The sequence below is a fragment of the Canis aureus genome, chromosome 10 (genome assembly GCF_053574225.1).
Source record: "Canis aureus isolate CA01 chromosome 10, VMU_Caureus_v.1.0, whole genome shotgun sequence".
Lineage (NCBI taxonomy): Eukaryota > Metazoa > Chordata > Mammalia > Carnivora > Canidae > Canis > Canis aureus.
Window position 1 is genome coordinate 61992417 of NC_135620.1, and position 22227 is coordinate 62014643.

At 34.6% G+C, this 22227-nt stretch overlaps 1 protein-coding gene across 3 annotated transcripts in view; it reads left to right on the top strand.

Annotated features, from left to right (window-relative positions):
- Window positions 1-22227, top strand: part of SMC2 (structural maintenance of chromosomes 2) — a 68913-nt gene that overhangs the window by 21827 nt on the left and 24859 nt on the right. For all 3 annotated transcript variants that reach the window (XM_077912756.1, XM_077912754.1, XM_077912755.1), the window contains exons 12-19: window positions 437-554; window positions 1330-1468; window positions 1952-2071; window positions 3638-3842; window positions 13355-13490; window positions 16094-16218; window positions 18838-19031; window positions 20018-20161. In XM_077912756.1, coding sequence (XP_077768882.1) covers window positions 437-554; window positions 1330-1468; window positions 1952-2071; window positions 3638-3842; window positions 13355-13490; window positions 16094-16218; window positions 18838-19031; window positions 20018-20161 — 1181 coding nt within the window. The remainder of the gene's footprint in view (window positions 1-436; window positions 555-1329; window positions 1469-1951; window positions 2072-3637; window positions 3843-13354; window positions 13491-16093; window positions 16219-18837; window positions 19032-20017; window positions 20162-22227) is intronic.

A 22227-nucleotide genomic window follows, 5' to 3' on the forward strand; every position in this document is an offset into this window, starting at 1 on the left:
TGGAGAGTGTTGTGCCAATCTTTGGGACCTTTTTTTGGGTTATTTACATTGATGTGGTTGTTATCTAGTTAAATCCATGGGACATGGGGAGATTAAGATTCTCCATTTTCCCAGCTCTGAATTTTTTAAAAACAACTACTGACCATTTCCTGCTTCGGTCACCAAAGTGCCACTTGAAAACTCAAAAAGTCATTTGTATGTTCCCATTCAGTTATTCAACTCTTATATTGCTTTCAGAATGAAAATTTCTGTTATTTGTTGGTAATAATGTCTATTTGACCTTTCATGTTAAGCATCCTTTTATTTCATACCAGAAATTTGTATTTTGCTTCTAGGAATGCTTTGGAAATAGAGATTACTGTTAGCTTCTTTAAAACTATAGAATGTTTGCATTTTTAAAAGCTTTATGCCAATTTACTTGTGATTTACTGTTCAGAAAACAAGGAGGAAGGACTTCTGGAAAAGCGCAGGCAGCTATCTCGTGATATCAGTAGATTGAAAGAAACATATGAAGCTCTCTTAGCCAGATTTCCTAATATTCAATTTGCCTACAGGTAAGATATTTAAACCTTAAATTTTAATGTGGTAATAGCCAAGATATATTTTTAAGCTGGAAGACAGTTTGAAAATTTTATTAACATCAGGATTTCTGTATGAAAAACATTGTAAGCTGTTTTCCTTTAATTGGCATTTTTTATTCTTATATTCTTAAATGTTTATTGAAATGTTTCAAGTGTTGGCAGTAGGAATTCTAAAGACCAAAATGAAGAAAATTAAATCTCAATCAAAATTTTCTTTAGATATCTACGTTAACATTTTACAATTTGTTTCAAAACATGGGTATTTTTCAAGGAATACTTAGAGTAGTATATGTATTACAAAGATTATAACATCAGGAGCGCCTGGGTGGCTCAGCTGATTGAGCACCTAACTCCTAGTTTTAGTTCAGGTCATGATCTCAGGATTCCAAGATTGATCCCCATGTGGGGCTCCAAGCCCAGCAGAATCTGCTTCCCCTCTCTCTCTGATTCTCACTCTCACATGTTCTCTCTCTCTCCCCCCCTCTCTGTCTCTGAAAATTTTTTTTTTTTTTTAAAGATCATAACATCAAAGTTATTTTAGTTTCATTGAAAACAGTATGTACTGAAAGATCTTTTGACTGAAAACAATAGTTGTCTAGTCAGCTGGAACATTTAAAAATTTTTGTTTTTCTTAAAAGCATATAAGCTTCTCTTTTAATGTGTTGTTAGGAAGAAATCTTACCTAGTAAAATACAACCTTTTCTGTTTTATTATTTCAGATTAATTTTTGTCAACTGTTCTATTTTAGAGATCCAGAGAAGAACTGGAATAGAAATTGTGTGAAAGGACTTGTAGCTTCTCTGATTAGTGTGAAAGATACTTCTACAACCACAGCTTTAGAGTTAGTAGCTGGGGAACGGCTCTACAATGTTGTAGTAGACACAGAGGTAAATTAATTTTAATTAAAGAAAACTTACAGTTCTGTAGTTGAAAATATCATGAGCTGCTAGAATTGAGTAATGTCTCGATATTTTAAGATATTCGTAAGGTTGCTTATCTTTACAGGTACATTTATTCATTTAATGGCTTTTTATTATATTACTGATTATATTTGATTAACTGTATTCCCAAAGAAGTGTCATGCTTACTCAGGAATCCAGAATGCATATTACCAGTTTTAGACCTTTGATTGTTCACATAGTAGGCACTAAACATTTATTTTATTTATTTATGTATGTATGTATGTATATTTTTTTATTGGAGTTTGATTTGCTGACATATAGTATAACACCCAGTGCTTATCCCGTCAAGTGCCTCCCTCAGTAGGCACTAAACATTTAATTATGGATTCCTAAACTTGCATTCTTTCCCTCTGAATGTTTTCTGTCATTAATATCTTATGTTTTCATTTCAAATGCACAATGTTTTAGGTTACTGGAAAAAAGTTACTAGAAAAGGGGGAACTGAAACGTCGATACACTATAATTCCACTCAATAAAATTTCAGCCAGATGTATTGCTCCAGAAACTCTGAGGGTTGCTCAGAATCTTGTAAGTCTTCTTTATGTGTTTTATCTAAATCTTCGTTTTTTGTTTTGTTTTAGTTAGAGGAGATTAACTTGGGGGACATAATCATATGTAGAACCATAAAATGTTGTTGTTACCATGCCTTAAACATTTAAGCTTACAAAAAAAGAGTTGGCTTTTGTGAAATTAGATGAAAGGGGAATAGCAGTGGTAGAAAACTAAAACTACCTTTGATCTTTCAAAGTTGTAATGTTAAAATGTCTTTAAATCTTCAGTCAGGTTACATGACTATCACATGATAGTATTACATTTCTAATCTCTGAGTTGCTAGAATTACAGAGCTTATAAATACCAGAATTCTTCAGTTTTTTTCATGCCAGGCGCAGTTTAACTGCCCACAGTAACAACTGTTACAGGGGGTATCTATCAGCCTTACATAACAGGGCTGCTTCTCTGTGAGTTTCTCTAGGTTGCTTTCCATCCTGTGGACAAGCAAAGCAGAGAACCAGGCTATCCAGTCAGCTGCTGAGGTGGATCTAAAGTGTTATGGATATTAGTAAAAACAGACAAAACCAAAAACACAATAACAAAAAAGTAAACTCCAGAGGAACACAAGGCAATACATTTAAAAGGCAATTATAGTTGTGTAATATTGGGTAATAACATGAAGCCAATCCTTGTTATCAGCCTTCACTGAAAATTATTTTAAAATACAGTTGTATTGACATGTATACTCTTAGGAGAAGGAAAATTAGTGCAGAGTAATTGAAAGGTAGTGTTTTGGTTAGTATTTTGTTTACTTTGAATAATCACCATTGGGTCTGGAAGGTTTTGGAAGTTACTTCATTTTTTTGGACAAGTCCAAAGAAGTAAATGGGGATCTCAGCTAACAACAAAAATACTTCTACGCAGGTCCCTTAACCAGACCTTTTTAATGGTAGCTGCGGTGTTAGAGGGCAATGCTGAACATTTATTACACAGAACTGCCTTCATTTTGATTTCTTTTGTTGCTACTAAGTTCCTTAAAGGATGCTTAATTGTTTTAAAAAGATGGGCAGAAGTACACATCAACAAAGGTTGAGAAGAGGCAGTTGGATCAAAATAAAACAGAGATTTAACATTTTTTTTGCCCTGGCAATTGTTAGTTGTGTTTTTCTGTAACTGATAGGTGGCTGCCCTCCCGTGTTTAACTTGAATGAAAAAGTATTTTCTTAGAACAAACAAATGACTAATAATTGAAACAAAACATTTTGTGTAATTGTGTTGATCTAGCAGTTGCTTTATTTTAACTAAGATGTGTCCAAGTAATCCATTTTGGATTTAGAAATTTGGTGCTGCCTTCTGCTGTTAATAGACAGTCTCATAATGCTTGGTACTTTAGTTAAATATTTTACCTAGCCATAAAAGTTTCATTGTTTAAACCTGAAATTTTTTCTAAAACTCTTGATTTTCCATAGTATTTTAGAAATTTCAAAAGGAATTGTAGTGCTAGGTAAGTTAATTAAACTTGTAGTATAGTAGTTCTGTTTTATAAAATAATGTAAGGAAGGTAGTAGTATGTACTGTGATATATCTGTTGTTTTCCCACAGGTTGGTCCTAACAATGTTCATGTGGCTCTTTCCCTGGTTGAATACAAACCAGAACTTCAGAAAGCAATGGAATTTGTCTTTGGAACAACGTTTGTTTGTAATAATATGGATAATGCAAAAAAGGTGGCTTTCGACAAAAGAATAATGACTAGAACTGTAACTCTAGGAGGTGAGGTATTTGATCCTCATGGGACATTGAGTGGAGGTAGGTTGCTTGCTTTCTTGTTTATTTGCAAAGAATAAAAATAGCTGATATTTATTTAATTCACTCTGTGCTAGGTGCTATCCATATTTGCCTTTTTTCTCATTTATTCCTTATAACTGTTCTATAAAGTAGTTTTATTATTTTTCCCATTTTTTTTAGAGGGAATGAAATTGAAATTCGAAAAATTTAGTAAGTCATTTAGTAACTCAAATAGTGTTAGAGCTAAGTATTTTAACTCAGAGAGCTAGACTTCAGAGCTAATGTTGAAAAGTTACTAAAGATTCTTTCCTCTATATGTTGAGAACTTAGGATATGCCAGGAACCATACCATTAGTTCATTTAGCTCTAGGAAATACGTAAGATTAAAAAAGGAGAAGCAGAAAATATTTATTAAGCATATCAGTTTACTAATGACTTAAAAATCTTATATTGAAGTGTAAAGATTTATGGATTTAACTTTTTAAAAAATTGTATTTATTTATTCTTGAGAAACACAGAGAGAGGCAGAGACACAGGCAGAGGGAGAAGCAGGCTTCATGCAGGAAGCCCTCTGCGGGACTCAATCCCAGGACCCCGGGATCATGACCCGAGCCGAAGGCAGATGCTCAACCACTGAGCCACCCAGGCGTCCCTGGATTTGACTTTATTTACTTTCAGGGTTGTGGGATTTTTTGGGGGGCTTTATTTTGGAGCTTAAATCTAATGAAAAAGAGGTAAAAATAAATATCTAAAAAGATACACAAGATATGAGACAAATAGCAATGAAAAGAAAGTCTAGGAGACAAGATTAATACCAAAAAAATACTCTGTACTAAATGAATTAAAAGTAAAAAGGAACTGGAACTTTCTTATACTATACACTAAAATAGACTCAAAATGGATGAAAGACCTAAACGTGAGACAGGAATCCATCAAAATCCTAGAGGAAAACACAGGCAGCAACCTCTGACCTCGCTGCAGCAACTTCTTTCAAGACAGGTCTCCAAAGGCACGGGAAGCAAAAGCAAAAATGAACTATTGGGACTTCACCAAGATAAAAAGCTTTTGCACAGCAAAGGAAACCGTCAACAAAACCAAAAGGCAACCTAGGGCATGGGAGAAGATATTTGCAAATGCCTTACCAGATACAGGGCTAGTATCCAAAAATCTATAAAGAACTTAGCAAACTCCAGAGCCTGGGTGGCTCAGTGGTTGAATGTCTGCCTTTGGCTCTGGGGGCCTAGGATTGAGTCCTGCATTGGGCCCCCCACAGGGAGCCTGGTTCTCCCTTTGCCTATGTCTCTGCCTCTCTCTCCGTGTCTCTCATGAATAAATAAATAAAATCTTAAAAAAAAAAAAAAAACTTACCACACTCAACACTGAAAAAAACAAATCCAGTTAACAAATGGGCAGAAGATATGAACAGACATTTCTCCAAAGAAGACCTACAAATGGCCAACAGACACATGAAAAGATGATTAGCATCACTCAGCATCAGGGAAACACAAATCCACAATTAAATACCACTTCACACCAGTCAGAATGGCTTAATTTAACAACTTGGGAAATGAGATGTTGGCAAGGATGTAGTAAAAGGGGAACCTCTTATACTGTGGTGAGAATGCAGACTGGTGCGGCCACTTTGGAAGACTGTGGAGGTCCTCAAAAAGTTAAAAATAGAGGTATCCTACCACCCATCAATTTCACTATTAGGTATTTACCCAAAATTTACAAACAGTGCTCTGAAGGGTGCTCGCACCCCTGTTTATAGCCACAGTGTCCACTATAGCCAAACTCTGGAAAGAGCCCAGATGTCCATCAACAGATGAATGGATAAAGATGGTGAGTGTGCGGTATATGTATGCACATACACAAATAATGGAATATTACTCAACCATCAAAAAAATGAAATCTTGCCATTTGCGATGACATGGATAGAACTAAAGGATATTGGGATGCCTGGGTGGCTCAGTGATTGAGTGTCTGCCTTTGGCCCAGGGTGTGATCCTGGAGTCCCAGGATCGAGTTCTGCATCAGGCTTTCCACAGGGAGCCTGCTTTTGCCTCTGCCTGTGTCTCTGTTTCTCTCTATCTCTCATGAATAGATGAATGAAGTCTTTTGATAAAAAGAACTAAAGGGTATTATGCTGAGCAAAATAAGAGAAAGACAAATATGTGATTTCACTTGTGGAATTTAAGAAACAAAACATGACCATAGGGGAAGCAAGGAAAAATAAGAGGAAAATAGAGAGGAAGGCAAATCATAAGAGACTCTTAAATATAGAAAACAAACTGAGGGTTGTTGGAAGGGGAGATGGGTGGGGGGATCGGTTAACAGAGATTGGCATTAAGGAGGGCACTTGATTCAATGAGCTCTAGGTGTTATATCATTCCTTTTTATGGCTGAATAATTCGTGTGTGTGTGTGTGTGTGTGTGTGTTTAACCCACACACAGGTGACCTCTTTAGCCATTCATCAGTCAGTAAGTAGACAGGTGGGCTGGTTCCATAATTTGGATACTGTAGATAATGCTGCAATAACCATAAGGGTTTATATATCCTTTTGAATTAGTGTTTTTATATTTGTTGGATAAATACCCAGTAGTGTGATTGATAGACCATACGGTAGTTCCATTTTTAACCTTTTGAGGAGTCTCCCCCACTGTTTTCCACAGTGGTTGCACTAGTTTGCATTCCTGCCACCAGTGCAAAAGTTGCTGTTTCTTCACATCTTCTTCCACATTCGTCTGTTGTGTTTCTCATTTTACCCATTCTGACAGATATGAGGTGATACCCTTATTGTTTTGATTTGCATTTCCCTGATGAGTGATGTTGAGCATCTTTTCCTGTCTATTGACCATCTGTATTTTTTACTTGGAGAAATATCTCTTCATGTCTTGTGCTCATTTTTTAATTGAATTTTTTGGGTTTGAGTTGTTGAGTTTTATCAGTTTTTTATATGTTTTGGATACTAATCCTTTATCAGCTTTGTCAGGTGCAAATATCTTTTCCCATTATGTAGGCTGCCTTTTAGTATTGTTGATCGTTTCCTTTGCTGTGTGGAAGCTTATTTTCATGTAGTCTCAAAGGTTTATTTTTGCTTCCATTTCCCTTGCCTTGGGAGATGTGCCTAGAGAAATATCGTTGTGACCTACGTCGGTGACGTTACTGCATGTACTGTCTTCGGAAAATTTTATGGTTTCAGGTTTCACAGCTCTGTCTTTATTCCATTTTAAGTTTATTTTGATGTATGGCAAAAGAAAGTGGTCTAGTTTTGTTTTGTTTTTATTGCATTACTGACCAGTTTCCCAACACTATTTGTTGAAGAGACTGTCCTTTTCCTATTGGATATTCGTTCCTTCTTTGTGAGAGATTAGTTGACCATATAATTGTGGATTTATTTCTGAGTTTCTATTCCATTGATCTATAATGTCTATTTTTATGCCAGTACCATACTGTTTTGATTACTACAGCTTTGTAATATAACTTGAAGTCAATTCTAGAATTGTGATGCATCCAGCTTTGCTTTTCATTTCAAGATTGTTTTGACTATTTGGGGGTCAATACAAATTTTAGGATTGTTCTAGTTCTGTGAAAAACCCTGGTTGGCATTTTGATAGGTATTACATTAAATGTATAGATTGCTTTGGGTAATATGGACATTTTAACAATATTTGTTCTTCCATTTAATGAACATGGAATATTTTTCCTTTCCGTCATCTTTCATTTCTTTCATCAGTTTTCGTAGTGTTTGGAAATACAGGTTTTTCACCCCATTAAGTTTATTTCTAGGTATCCTATTATTCTCAGTGCACTTTTGTAAATGGGATTATTTTCTTAGTTTCTCTTTTGGCGATTCATTGTTAACACAAAGAAGTGCAACATATTTCTGTACATGGATTTTGTATCCTGCATCTTTACTGAATTAATTGATCAGTTCTAGTAGTTTTTTGGTGGCATCTTCAGGGTTTCTATATATAGAATAATTCAAATAGTGCAAGTTTTATTTCTTTATTAACCTGGATGCCTTTTATTTCTTTATGTTGGCCGGTTGCTGTGGCTAGGACTTCATACCATGTTGAACACAAGTGGTGACAGTGGGCATCCTTGTTATGTTTCAGACCTTAGAGTAAAAGCTCTCAGTTTTTCCCCATTGAGTAGGATATTAACTGTAGGTTTTTCATAGATGGCTATTATTATGTTGAGGTGTATTCCCTCTAAACCTCCTTTTTTGAGGGTTTTTGTCATGAATGAATGCTCTATGGAATGCTTTTTTTTTTTGCATCTTTGAAATGATTTTATGGTTTTTGTCCTTTCTCTTGATCATGATTATATGGTTTTTGTCCTTTCTCTTGATGTGATGTATCACATGATTAATACACAAATGTTGAACCACTCTTGCATCCTGGAAATAAATCCCACTTGTTTATGGGTGAATGATTTTTTTTAATGTATTTGTGGATTTAGTTTGCTAATATTTTGTTGAAGATTTTTTTTTTGAGTTGAAGATTTTTGTTTTTCAAAATCTTTTGTTCTATCTCTATGTTCATCAGAAATACTGGCCTATTCTCTTTTTTGTGGTTTCTTTGTCTGATTTCGGTATCAGGGTAATGCTGGCCTCATAAAGTGAATTTGGAAGCGTTCCTGTTCTGTTTTTTGGAATAGTTTGAGAAGAATAGACATAAACTGTTCTCTAAATGTTTGTTAGAATTTGCCTGTGAAGCCATCTATCTGGTCTTGGACTTTTGCTTCTTGGGAGTTGTTACATTACTGATTCAGTCTCCTTGCTAGTAGTACTCAGTCTATTCAAATTCTTTATTTCTTTCTGTTTCGGTTTTAGTAGTTTATGTTTCCAGGAATTTATCCATTTCTTCTAGGTTGCTTAATTCATTGGCATATAGTTCTTCATAATATTCTCTTAGATTTGTTTGTATTATCTGTGTAATTGGTTGTTTCTTCTCTTTCATTTGTAATTTTGAGTCCTTTCTCTTGTTTTTTCATGATTCTGGCTGAAGATTTATCAATTTTATCCATCTTTTAAAAGAACCAGCTTCTAGTTTCTTACTTCTTTGTGGCCTAATATGCAATCTATTCTGGAGAATTTTCCATGTGTATCTGAATAGAATGTGTATTCTGCTATTTAGGATAGAACATTCTGAATATATTTGTTAAATCCATTTAGTATGTCCATATTGTGTCTTTCAAAGCCACTGTTTCCTTGTGGATTTTCTGACTAATCGATCCATTGATGTAAGTGTTGAAGTTCCCTCCTACTTTTCTGTTAATATTGATTTGTTCGTTTTTGTTTGTTATTAACTGTTGTGTATATTTGAGATACCCATGTTGAGTTTGTAAATATTTACAGTTATGTCTTTTCATTGGATAGTCCCCTTTATTATTACATAGTGTCTGTCTTTGACTCTTGTTAGAGTCTAACTATGTCTGTTTCAGCTTTCTTTGACATCCATTCAGTATAATAAATGTTTCTCCATCCTCTCACTTTCAACCTTCAGGTGTCTAGGTCTGAAGTGTGTCTTGGAGGCAGCATATAGATCTTGTTTGTTTGTTTGTTAATGCATTCTGTCACCCTGTTTCTTTTGATTTAAGCATTTAGTCCATTAGTACTTTCAGAGTAACTTTTGATAGGTATGTATTGCCATTTTGTTTCTTGTTTCATTTCTGAAGTTTTCCTCATCCTCCTTCTTTTCTCTTTCATGGTATGCTGGTTTTCTTTAGTGATATATTTGCATTCTTTTTTTTATTCCTTGCATTTAATAGTTTTTAGTTTTTGAATACCTTTAGGTTTGTATGTAATTTTTTTTTTTTTTTTTAAGATTTTATCTATTTATTCATGAGAGACACACAGAGAGGCAGACACCCAGGCAGAGGGAGAATCAGGCTCCATGCAGGGAGCCTGAAGTGGGACTTGATCCTGGGACTCTGGGATCATCCCCTGAGCCAAAGGCAGACGCTCAACTGCTGAGCCACCCAGGTGTCCCTGTATGTAATATCTTCTGCATATAGCAGTCTATATTAGGAAACAGTTTGCTTAAGTTTGAACCCAATTTTACTGCTCTCCTCCCCACATTTAGGTATTTGGATATTTTACATCCTTATGTTTTGTAAATTCCTTGACTGATTTTTTTTTTTTTACAGAGATATTCATTTTTATTACTTTTGTGTTTCCTACCTTCATACTGTCACTTTTGGTCTTTCCAGTTTCTTGTAGATCTGGTTTAGTGGTCATGAACTCCTTTAATTTTTGTTTCTGTGGGAAACCTCCTTTCTCCTTTTATTCTGAATGATAGTCTTGCTGGATAGAGTATTCTTGGCTGCATCTTTTTCTCATTCACTTTCAGTGTATCACTCCACTCCACTCCACTCTTGCGTGTGCTCTTCTGTTGTGTCCTGGCCTCTTTATCCTTTAGGCCAGTCGTCTACAGAGGCTCTCTTTGCCTATTGTGGGCAGTGTTTAGTCTCTGGCCTGAATGTGGAGCACTAACTAGGTGTGCTCTGGTCTGAAAAGATACCTATTGCCAGTGGAACTGAGGCCCTGTAAAATTCCAAGGCCAGGAGACATGGTCTTGCCAAGGCTTTGGACTGGTCTTCTGGGGGTGGGAGCCTGCTGTTCTGGGACTGAGGCAAGCCTGACTGGGAAGGGGGAATCCACTTGAGCATGGGAGATGGAGTTCAGTATAAGCATCTTAGGTCGCAAATGTCTGCTGGGTTGGTTCCCATACATGGCTCTGTGTTTATACAAGGGGTGGGTGAGGGATGGGTGTGCTTGTTCCTTTGTTCTAAGGGGAGATCTCTCCATGAATGCTGCCTTTCTGGGACTTGCTTCCAGATGAGCTCACTGCTTCCTCACTGTGTGCTCCAGGCACTCTTCAGAAAGCTGTTACCATGTTGTTTGTTTAGGCTGTTTACCCTGCTGTCTGTCCAAAGAGCAGCTCCAATACCCTTGGGGCTCTTCCAGAGCCAAGCACATTGACCTTTAAAACTAGATTTTAAGCTCTGCTCATTGCCACAACTCATGAAATTTGGCCCCTCTCACTTTTTTTTTTAATATTTAAATTCAATTTGCCAACATATAGTATAACACCCAGGGTTCATCTCATCATGTGCCCTCCTTAGTACCCGTCACCTAGTTACCCCATTCCCCTAGCCACCTCCTCTTCTGCCAACTCTTTGTTTTTCCCAGTTAGGAGTCTCTTCATGGTTTGTCTTCCTCTCTCATTTTTTTCCCTACTAAGTTTCTTTACTTTCCCTTATAGTCCCTTTTCACCATTTCTTATATTCAAAGCCAGTTGCTATGGGGATTTGTCTCCTGTGTGGCCTCACCCATGTGGCCTCCCCCAGGTACTAGTCTCTGGCCATAGCTCCCACCCCACCATGGTAGCCATTTCTCTCCCTAACCACATCTCCACACTTCCTACCTTCTTAGACATGGTTTCTTTTCTGCCTTTACTTGTGGCGTTTGTTCCACCAGTCTTCAGGTTGATTTCTGGAGTATTTTGGATGATTTGATAGTTATCCAGTTGTATTCATGGTATGAGGTGAGTCTAGGGTCCTCTTATTCTGCTTCCATCTTCCCCGAAAATCTCAGAGGTAGGTTTTAGTTTATATCATTTTGTCCTCAAAATCTGTGTGGTAAAGTTGGATGAGACTTTTTGTTTTTCAAAATGGGAAATTGTGGGTTTGGAATGACTTAATCCAGAGTTTATTCCTAACTTAAGGATTCGATTTTCTTTTTGAATGCCTACTGTATCACAGCTATTTAATAATAACTGAGAAATTATGTTATAGCCCTCAAGGAGTTCATACTATAGTAATCAATTCTGTTGCTTTATTTACTCTTCTCAAGTAAATCTGTTCCTGCTTTTTGTTTTTGTTTTTTTTTTCTCTTGCATTTTGCCCTATTACGATATTCTAGCCACTGGAAAATTTTTTTTTAATTCAGTATTTTTACTTTACCCTTGCTTGAGAAATGTTGAGTTCTAAATTGTGTACATGCCACTGTATTTGGCAAAAGTAAGACAAATTAAATCTGCCCTTGAGATAAGATAATGATCATCATCATCTTGTTCTAGTATTTGCCACATTGAGTTTCCAGATCTCATGTTGAGTGATCAAGTACTAACAAACACTAAATAGTACTCCCTGTGTATCAGGCAACATTATAAGACTGTGCTGTCAAGTACAGTAGCCATATGTGGCTCTTTACATTTAATTAAGATAATTAGAGTTAAAAAAATAATTTACTCGATTGTACTAGTCATATTTCAAGGATTCTGTGACCACAAGTAGTTAACGGGTAACTGGGCAATGCAGATATAGAATATTTCTGTCATTTTATGATAACCTATTTTTAGGGCTTTAAATAATGAACTCCTTTCATCATTTAGCAACTGTATAATAGGTATATTGTTATCATCTGCAGTATACCGTTGTAGAAACTAACGTACAGAGTAGTTTAATAACTTGTGGGTAAATGGCAAAGCCCGGGATTTGAATTCAGGTTATCTGTTTTCACAGTTTGTGTTTTTAACCAAACCAAGAGACTGTATATATAATGCCTGTTGAGATATCACATGAATGAATCTTTTTCTAGGCCAAGAAAACAATAGCTAACAAAATGAATTCCATCAGCAAGTATCAAATTCCCCAGTATATACAATAAGAGGATTAGTATCTGTAATTGGAGGATAAAGAGAGATCAGATATTTTTAAATATGTAAGATAGAAGACACTTTTTAGATTTCATTGATTTGGATGTTCTTGAAGTTCCTTCTTTAGGGATGGCAAATACACATCCCTGTATCATATTACCAAAGTGCTCATAATACCATTGCTACTTGATCTTTGTATTCTCCCATCAAACCTAGAGTTTTCTTGCCAGTATAACTCAATCTTTTGTCACACAATTACAATTGCTTATAAAGTGAAATCAATTTTTCCTGCTTCCTCTGCTATATCAAAATTTAGGCCAGGTTATGATGCAGTAACAAATAGCACCCGAATCTCAATGGCTTCTAAAAAGTACCTACCGTAAGTAAGACTACTTTAGCTGTAGGTCATTTATGTCTGTTCAATGTTATTCTCATTCTGGAACCCAGGCTGAAGGGAAAATAGCTCCTACTTTGAACCTGCTTTTCTAATGGGAGAGGGAAAACAAATGGTGAATTATGTGCTGCTTTTTCAAGCTTACTTTCAAAAGAGGCACATTATCCATTTCACTGGCCAGAGCAAATCACATGGCTAAGTTGATATCGGAGAGGAAAATGGCCCTGAGAGGGATGGGCCCAGAAGGAGCAGTGATTATTTTGAGTAAACAATTCACATCTGCTTAGAAGTATTTTCTTATCGACTATGTATGTCCTAAGATTCCAATGATAAAATGAACTCTGTATCTTTATAAGCTAACTATATAAGATTTACTATTGAACCTTTTCAAGTATAATTCTTTGAAAGTTATTTATTGTCTAAATATGTAGTAACCCAATGTCTAAGTCCTCTTAAAATTTGCTTTTATCAGGTGCTCGATCCCAGGCAGCTTCTATTTTAACCAAGTTTCAAGAGCTGAAAAATGTTCAAGATGAGCTGAGAATCAAGGAGAATGAGCTACAGAGTCTAGATGAGGAATTAGCAGGTCTTAAAAACACAGCTGAAAAGTAAGATTTCTGTCAGATTAAGTTGTATTTTTAAGTTTCTTTTTGGTCAACGATTTGTATGGTAGAAAAATGAAAGAATTTTATCTAAAGAATATAATTTCTGACTTTTCTCATAATATCCTTGGTATTATCTGAATAAATTGTGAGTTGATAACTTATCAGTTACTTACTTTTTTCTGATAAATATAAGGTCTCTGTTATAAGAAAATAGGGAAAGCTAATTAAACAAGGAAGGAAAAAAAATCAGCCAAATATTTTTCTTTCCCTGTTAAGATATACTGTTAGCTTTCTCCTGGAATTGATAGGGAAATCCATAGATACTCTGGAGGTTGATACCAGAGGATACTAAAGTCTCTGATTTGAAATGATATATAATGTAGCATCAATCAGATGTCAACATTAGCAGCATATGGCTGTCCTATAGATATTAAAGACTGCTGGGTTGCCTGCTGAGGAAGTACAGGAGTTCATGTCAGGAATTCACTGTTAAACTATTTCTAAAATTAAGAGTCAGACACTTAGAGTGTTTCTTCTCAATGGATGTGGATATAGATATATATGTGTACCTCTCAACATTACTTCTGTTTGTGTATGATATGGGTAAATACATATTTTTATTTTTTGAAATTGGGATCATGCTATTTAATATAACCTCTTTTTGTCAGTTAATGTCATTTACTACTGAGTGTCTCCTATGTGCCAAGTATTCTTCTAGGAGCAGGAATACAGCAGTGACCCAAACCGATAAATCTCTTCCTTCTTCTTGTGTGTGTGTGTGTGTGTATATATATATATGAAATCTGAGAAAATGCAATAAAAAAGTTAAATTGGTAAAACATATGTTAGGTAATGCTAAGTTCTAAGGGGGAAAATGTCACAAACTTTAAAAAGTACATTATTTGAAAGTTTCTAATTTTTTCCAGTCTGAAGATGACAAATGGAACAGAGTTAAAATTAAAATCAAACATTTTATTCAGAATTCATAATACTGAATAAAGGTTAAAATCTGTACATAGATAAACTTCAATATATATAAATTATTAGCATTTATCTTCTGAAATTATCAAAAGTTGGAATGGTGCCAAGACTTTTTAGAATATTATATATGTGGAAAGAGATGGGTCATAATCAAAGTGGCCATTCCAAGATAGAAATTGTATCAAGATGTCCACTTTCAAACATATACATGTAGAGCCTACTTTTACTTTCATTAACATAAATTACCAAAAAGTGAATGAACTTTTTTCTCTGTGAAAAAGATGGGAAGAACATTTCTGAGATCTGTGGAAGCTTTGGCAAGGCAATGAATTTGTAGTTGCACTTGACTTAGAACTGTTAAATGATCCAATACCACTGAATAAAGTTATTTTGCAGAATTGTCTTGTAGGCTGATTATGGCATTGAAGTGAAGGAAAGAAAATAGATTTTTTTTTTTTTTTTTTTTTTTTTAGAAAATAGATTTTTAAAAATATGAGAGATGCCTCAGTAAGTAAAGTGTCTCACTCTTGATTTCAGCCCAGGTCTTGATCTCAGAGTTGTGAGTTCAAGCCCCATGTTAGGCTCCATGCAGGGTGTGGAGCCTACTTTAAAAAAAAAAAAAAAAATGAGAGTAGAAAGCCCTTCTTTCATGGACCATATTAAGAAAAAAGCTTATATCTTTTTTCAAGTTTCTACATCCCACATTTTTATTTTTTTATTTTTATTTTTTAAGATTTAATTTATTTATTCATGAGAGACAGAGGCAGAGAAGCAGGCTCCATGTAGGGAGCCCGATGTGGGACTCGATCCTGGGACTCTGGGATCACACCCTGGGCTGAAGGCAGGTGCTAAACTGCTGAGCCACCCAGGGATCCCCTACACCCCACATTTTTAAATGAACTGAGAAATGGCTTGAGAATTATGGTTTTAATTGCTGTCAAGCATTCTTAGGCAAAAATACTTAGGTAGTATTTATGTTATATAAGTTGCTTCCTTCCTTTTTTACTCAGACCTCATGAATTTCTGGTGCCAACTGGAAATTTCACTACTGCTGAATTAGACAAATATTTTCCAAAGAAAGAATTTTCAGCAGCTAGAAATGGGCTAGAATTACAGGATTTGCAAGAAGAGTGTGCTATAATGTTATAAAGTTCAGCACTGTGCCTTTTTAAACTATTGTCTCATTATAAAATATAGGGAACTTTGCTAATAACTTGAAAATGGAAACTGATAACCAGATTTCTGAAGTTTTGTGTGGTTGTTACATTTTAATGTATTTTTTTGGTAAGGAGCTACTGTGGACTCTTTCTTCTTGATACAAATCAGTAGGAGAGACCCTTTTTAAGGAAACCTATTTATTCCAAGGTTATTTTTAGTGTTTTCTAAAATTAAGAGTATTTCTATAGTTATTACCAGTATTGGTCATTTAGAGTCATTTACCTTAAGTGACCAAATCAGACTTGAATTTGATGCTTCAAAAACATGTCATCAAAGCTCTTCTTGTAACCAGTGGCATCTTATGTTGTTTATATTGTGAGTTTATATTAGTTTATATATAGTTTAAGTGCGTATCTCAAATATCAGAAAAGTTATAATCATTTATTGTAATCTTCTCTTTTTCTAAGGTATCGCCAACTAAAACAGCAGTGGGAAATGAAAACTGAAGAGGCAGATTTATTACAAACCAAGCTCCAGCAAAGTTCATATCATAAGCAACAAGAAGAATTAGATGCTCTTAAAAAAACCATTGGTAAGATAAAAACATTCTCTGTTTAATCTATTTCTGTTAACTTTATATATTTTAGATCTTATATCTATTTGATCACCCTAAATATTTTAATTATTATATTATCATAAATTGACTATATGCACATGGGTTTATTTCTGCGCTCTCTTTTGTTCCATTGATCGATGTGGTCTGTTTTTAATACCAATCCCATATGGTGTTGATTACATTAGCTTTGTATTATAGTTTAAATCAAGGAGTATGATTTCCTCACCTTTGTTATTCTATCTCAAGATAGCTTTGGCTATTCAGGGTCTTTTATGGTTCCATACAGATTTTAGGATTGTTTTATTTCTGAAAAAAAATGCCATTAGAATTTTGGTAAGGATTTCAACAAATCTGCAGATTGCTTCGGGTAGTATGGACATTTTAATAATATTCTCCCAATCCATGAGCATGGCATATCTTTCCAGTTATTTGTGTCTTCAATTTCTTTTATCAGTGCTTTATAGTTTTCCGTGTACAGGTCTTTCTACCTCCTTGGTTAAATTTATTCCTAGGTATTTACTTTTTTTTCTTTTTTAATTTACTCTTTTTGATGCAATTATAAATAAGATTGTTTTCTTAATTTCTCTGATAGTTCATTATTAGTATATAGAAGTGCAACAGATTTTTGTACATTGATTTTATACCTTACTACAAATTCATTGAATTTGTCTCTTAGTTCTGACAGTTTTTTAGTAGCGTCTTTAGGGTTATCTGCAAATAGAGATAGTTTAACTCCTTTCTTCTGTGGATGCGTTTGTTTGGTTTCTTTTTTTCTCCTCATTGCTCTGACTAGGACTTCTAGTACTATGTTGAGTAAAAATGGCAAGAGTCATCCTTGTCTAGTTTCTGATCTTAGAGGATAAACTTTCAGCTTCTCAGTGTTGAGTGTGATGTTAGTGTGGGCTTGTCTTGTATGGCCTTTTATGTTGAGATACATTTCATTTATACCTACTTTGTTGAGTTTTATTATAAATCGTTGTTGAAATTGGTCTAATGCTTTTCCTGTATCTATCGAAAACATGCTCTTTATTCTTCATTTGGTTTAATGTGTTATAACACATTGATTGCAGAAGTTAAACTAGCCTTTCATCCTTGGGATAAATCCACTTGATCGTAGTATATTATCCTTCAAATGTATAATTTAATTCAGGTTACTAATATTTGCTAAAGATTTTTGGGTCTGTGTTCATCAGGGTTATTAGGCTGTAATTTTTTTTCCCCCCCTCTGGTGTCCTTGTCTGGTTTTGATACCAGGGTAATGCTGGCCTTAGGAGTTTCAGAGTGCCCACCTCTTCTGTTTTTTGAAAGACTTTGAGGATAGGTATTAAATCTTTGAATGTTTGATAGAATTCACCAGTAAAGTCCTCTGGTCCAGGACTCCAGTTTAAGAGGTTTTTGATTACTGATTCAGTCTCCTTACTAGTAATTGGTCTGTTCAGATTTTCTGTTTCTCATGATTCAGTCTTTGTAGGCAGTAGGTTTCTAGGAATTAATCTGTTTCTTCTGGGTTATTCTATTTGTTGACATATAATTATTCATAATAGTCTCTTGGGATCCTTTGTATTTCTGTGGTGTCAGTTATAATGTCTCCCTTGTTTTTCTGATTTTGAGTCCTTTCTTATACTTAGACTAGCTTAAAGTTGGTCAGTTCCATCTTTCTAAGAACTAGCTTTTACTTTCATTGATCTTTTCTATTATTTTTTGGTTTCTTTCATTTTACTTTTCCTCCTTCCTTTTAACCTTGAGCTTTTGTTTTTTGCTTGTTTTTAGTTCCTTTACGTGTAAGGTGGTAGATTGAGATTTTTCTTATTTCTTGACGTAGGCAGTTATCACTATAAACTTTGCTCTTAGAACTGCTTTGCTGCATCCCATTAAGTTTTATATCCTATTTCCATTTTCATTTGTATTTTTAAATTTTTTTCTTTGATTTCTTACAGTAATATTATACACTGAAAAGCAGTGTTAGGACATTGTATAGCCATGATCTCCAGGGTTATAGTTGTATCTACATTCTAAAACAGTGTATAGCAGTTGTAATAGTAATGTGCTCATTTTGATCTTGCTTTTATTTTTTTTCCTTATAAATTAGAGCTATTTTTTCTATGCTTCATCCTAGACATGTTTTCACATATTCTCTACCTTAAGAAAAGGCATAAATAAGCAAAGAATACAACATAAGCTTATTTATGAAATTAACTGTAATCTTTTTGGCAACTAAGTAAAAGGAAAAATACCATAGTTATACTGTTGATTCTGGTTTAGGAAGCATCTTAAAGGTACACTAAAAGGATGGCTTGTGATCTTTTAAATAAGTTACAAGTAAAGTTTATGTTACTCAGATTTCATATGCTTGGAAGTACTTTCTTCACGGATCTGTAGATAATTCAAGTAGGCTCTTAGGTAGGATCTGTGTTTCAATATAACATTTCTAGGATAAGGTTGGAACAGTTAATTTTTTTAAATTTTAGCTTCCAATTTTTCAGACCATTTCTTCTATTAAAAGGTGAATTTAATAAGACATTTATAAACCATTACCTATAACTGCTAATTGTTGGAGGAACTCATTTAGTCACATTTGCCTGCTTTATGATACAGAGGAAAGTGAGGAGACCTTAAAAAACACCAAAGAAATTCAGAAAAAAGCAGAAGAAAAATATGAGGTACTGGAGAATAAAATGAAAAATGCAGAGGCTGAGAGAGACCGAGAACTGAAGGATGCTCAGAAAAAACTGGATTTTGCCAAAACAAAAGCAGATGCTTCTAGTAAGAAAATGAAAGAAAAACAACAGGTAATAAATAACCTTTCTTGAAGTGGAAACCAACTTTTTATCATCAATACAAAGCTGAAGATGGTAGAGCATATTTGATGGCCTTACTCATCAGTATTCACACAGTATCTAAAGCACACTATGCTTCTTTAGGAGATAAATTATGTATCTTCTAAGTCAAATTAAAACATTTTGCTGAAAACCTTGTAATGGAGGGTCATAATTATAAGGATGGGTTGCATAGTCTTGCTAATTTTAAAGAGCGAGCAAAATTACCTTATTGTAAATGCTTTGCGCAAGAGTAGACCAAAGCTTCTATTATGTAGTAGAGCTGTGTCATGTCAGCTTGAGTTTTGACATTTCTATTTGGTGATCATCCATTTGGTGAATGGATGCTGTGAAAATTGATACAGGACAAAGCATGTCACATTTATAAAGTGCCATTCAGTTGTAAACTGGTGATATCTGATTTTACCCTTTGGATAGTGCCAAAGTTGGAATTTGAACCTAGCCTTTTCTGTCTATTTTAAAGACAGCTCTGAATCACTTTTCTATACAATTTTATTTAAATCTATTTTTCTTCATATTCTGTCATTAAATGCTTGCACAAAGTATTTTCTAATGAACTAAAAGGTTTAATGGGAAAGAAGAAAATTGAGAAACTAGTTTTTTTTTTGACATTGCATAATTATGTTTTTAAAAAGCATTTTTCCTCTGCTAGTTTATCTCTTATGTAGAATTCTATATTTTTCTCTAGGAATAAACGGATAAAGGAAATAGCTTATGCTAAGTTATTTAAACTATATGTGATTTTTTTTTTTTTTTAAGTGTAGGAAAATAAATTTCCTTTCTCTTTTAGGGGAAACCACTTACATGTGTTCTGGTAGTTGAATAATGAAGCTGTGGGTCTTACTTGCATGAGAATCTTACTAATTTTGCTGAGATATATGTATTCATTTTTCAGTAGTTAATAGCCTGTTGAATGTGTAGATAATGTTTTTTTCTAGGAAGTTGAAGCTATCACCCTGGAGCTGGAAGAGCTCAAGAGAGAGCACACATCCTATAAACAACAGCTTGAAGCTGTAAATGAAGCTATCAAATCCTATGAAGTACAGATTGAAGCAATGGCAGTAGAGGTGGCTAAAAATAAGGTAACGTTTACTTACTATATTGGATAAATAGCAAATGTGAATCTACTTATGAAATGTTGGCTAGAAGATGTTTGACTCCAAGAGGTCTTGCTCTCTTGATTCTTGTCTTGATGAGAGCCAAAACAGTGATTACTGTGATCCAGAAAGAGTCCTGAAATTATAATACTAATTGTTTTAGTCTGGCTCTACTCTGAAGACAAATTATACAGTAATTCGAGCAGGCAAAGTTTAAATTAAAAATTCACTACAGTAGGAATTTGGAATGATGTGGGATTGATCACTAAAGAGAAAAGAGAATGCAAAATGATAAAGGAACAGCAGATACAGGGAATAGCCATTATGACCCATAGGACTGAGAAGTACTCCTCCGATGGAAGGAACAAATCTGGAAAACAGCCCCATTGCACTTGCTCTTAATTCTTTTGATGACTTAATTCAAGTTTTTTGTTTTTTTTTAATATTTTATTTGAGAGAGAGTGAGCACAAGCAGGGGGAGGAGGGGCAGAGAGAGAGGGAGAAGCAAACTCCCCACTGAGTGGGAAGCCCAAAGTACAACTCGATCCCAGGACCCTGGGATCATGACCTGAGCTGAAGGTAGACACTTAACCGACTGAGCCATTCAGGCACCCAAGTTTTGTTTTTAACACATTGTCAAATCAATAGAATAACATTTTTAACTACTTTTTTTGAAAAAATGCTTCTCAGCTCTGTTTTGTGATGATTAGATTTTCTAGATTTGTTCAGTTTCTATTTTGTCTCCAAAGTAAATTTTAGTTGTTAAAGATATTTTATTTAATATGTCTTAATCTTATATTTTTTATTTTATATGAAATATTTTCCACATTTTATGCTGTCTTTCATGGATCTCATGTTGGAGAATTTTTTTAAAAATTCGATAACATGTTTCTAAAGATAAAGATAAATGTGAAAATAAGCTACTCCTTTCTCAATCTAAATGAAATCAAAGTCCAAACATATACATATTTCCATTTTTCTTTATGGAAAAGTATAGAATGGATCACTTCGTTCTTAAAGGTGGTTCTTTCAGGCTCTTCATTCTAAATTGTTTCCTCTCTTTGATAAGAATAGCAAAGGACACTCCCCAGAGGCTAAGAAAAGAAACTGCCTACTAAATAATTAGACAAAACTAAAATTTCATTTCTGCTCAACCTTAGTGACAATTTCCTATCATTATAAAAAAGATTAAAATAGTCAAAATTGCAATGCAATTTTTAACCTGTAAGCATGAGAAAATCTTCATAAACATGTTTTTTTTTTTTTTTTAAGATATGGTGTTAGTTAATAGGCCTGTATCTGTTATTTTTCCCTCTGGTTAATATCACCAAACTATTTTTCACTTTCTTTTCTTGTTCTTCAAATGTTTCAAAAAGCTAAAATATCTTTAGGTTTTTATATGAATGCCCTGATTTATTTTCCTTCCTCAGAAGATCTCTAATGACACAGATTAAACATTTTAGGAAATTAAAGCACTTTGAGCACATTCAATAACCTAACCATAACATTAAGTGTTCTTTGTTGCTCAAAATGATCATTTTGTAATGAGCATGCCTAAAAAACTGCTACACTTTTTTTTTTTTTTAAGATTTTATTAATTTATTCATGGAGATGCAGAGAGAGAGAGAGAGAGAGGCAGAGACATAGGCAGAGGGAGAAGCAGGCTCCTTGCAGACAGCCTGACATGGGACTCGATCCAGGGTCTCCAGGATCACGCCCTGGGCTGCAGGCGGCACTAAACCGCTGCGCCACCGGGGCTGCCCTTACTTGTGCTTTTCATCACAAAGAACCACCCTTCTACCTTTCTCTTCCTCAGAGGCTTGTAGCAGATTGTCCTACTTAGGTTTTCCCTGTACCCAAACATGAGTTGAACTGGTTTTTTTGGTTTAAACATTTAATGTGATTTAAGATCTAGGATGAACGAAAGGGGTTTGTGGAGCAGGGGGTTGTTGATAGACTGAATTGCAGTTTTAATTACCACTTTGAGGATTGAGTGAGTAGCTTCAGCCTTGGGAAGTAGGAGGATAATAAAAGTCAAAGCAAGAAACTTT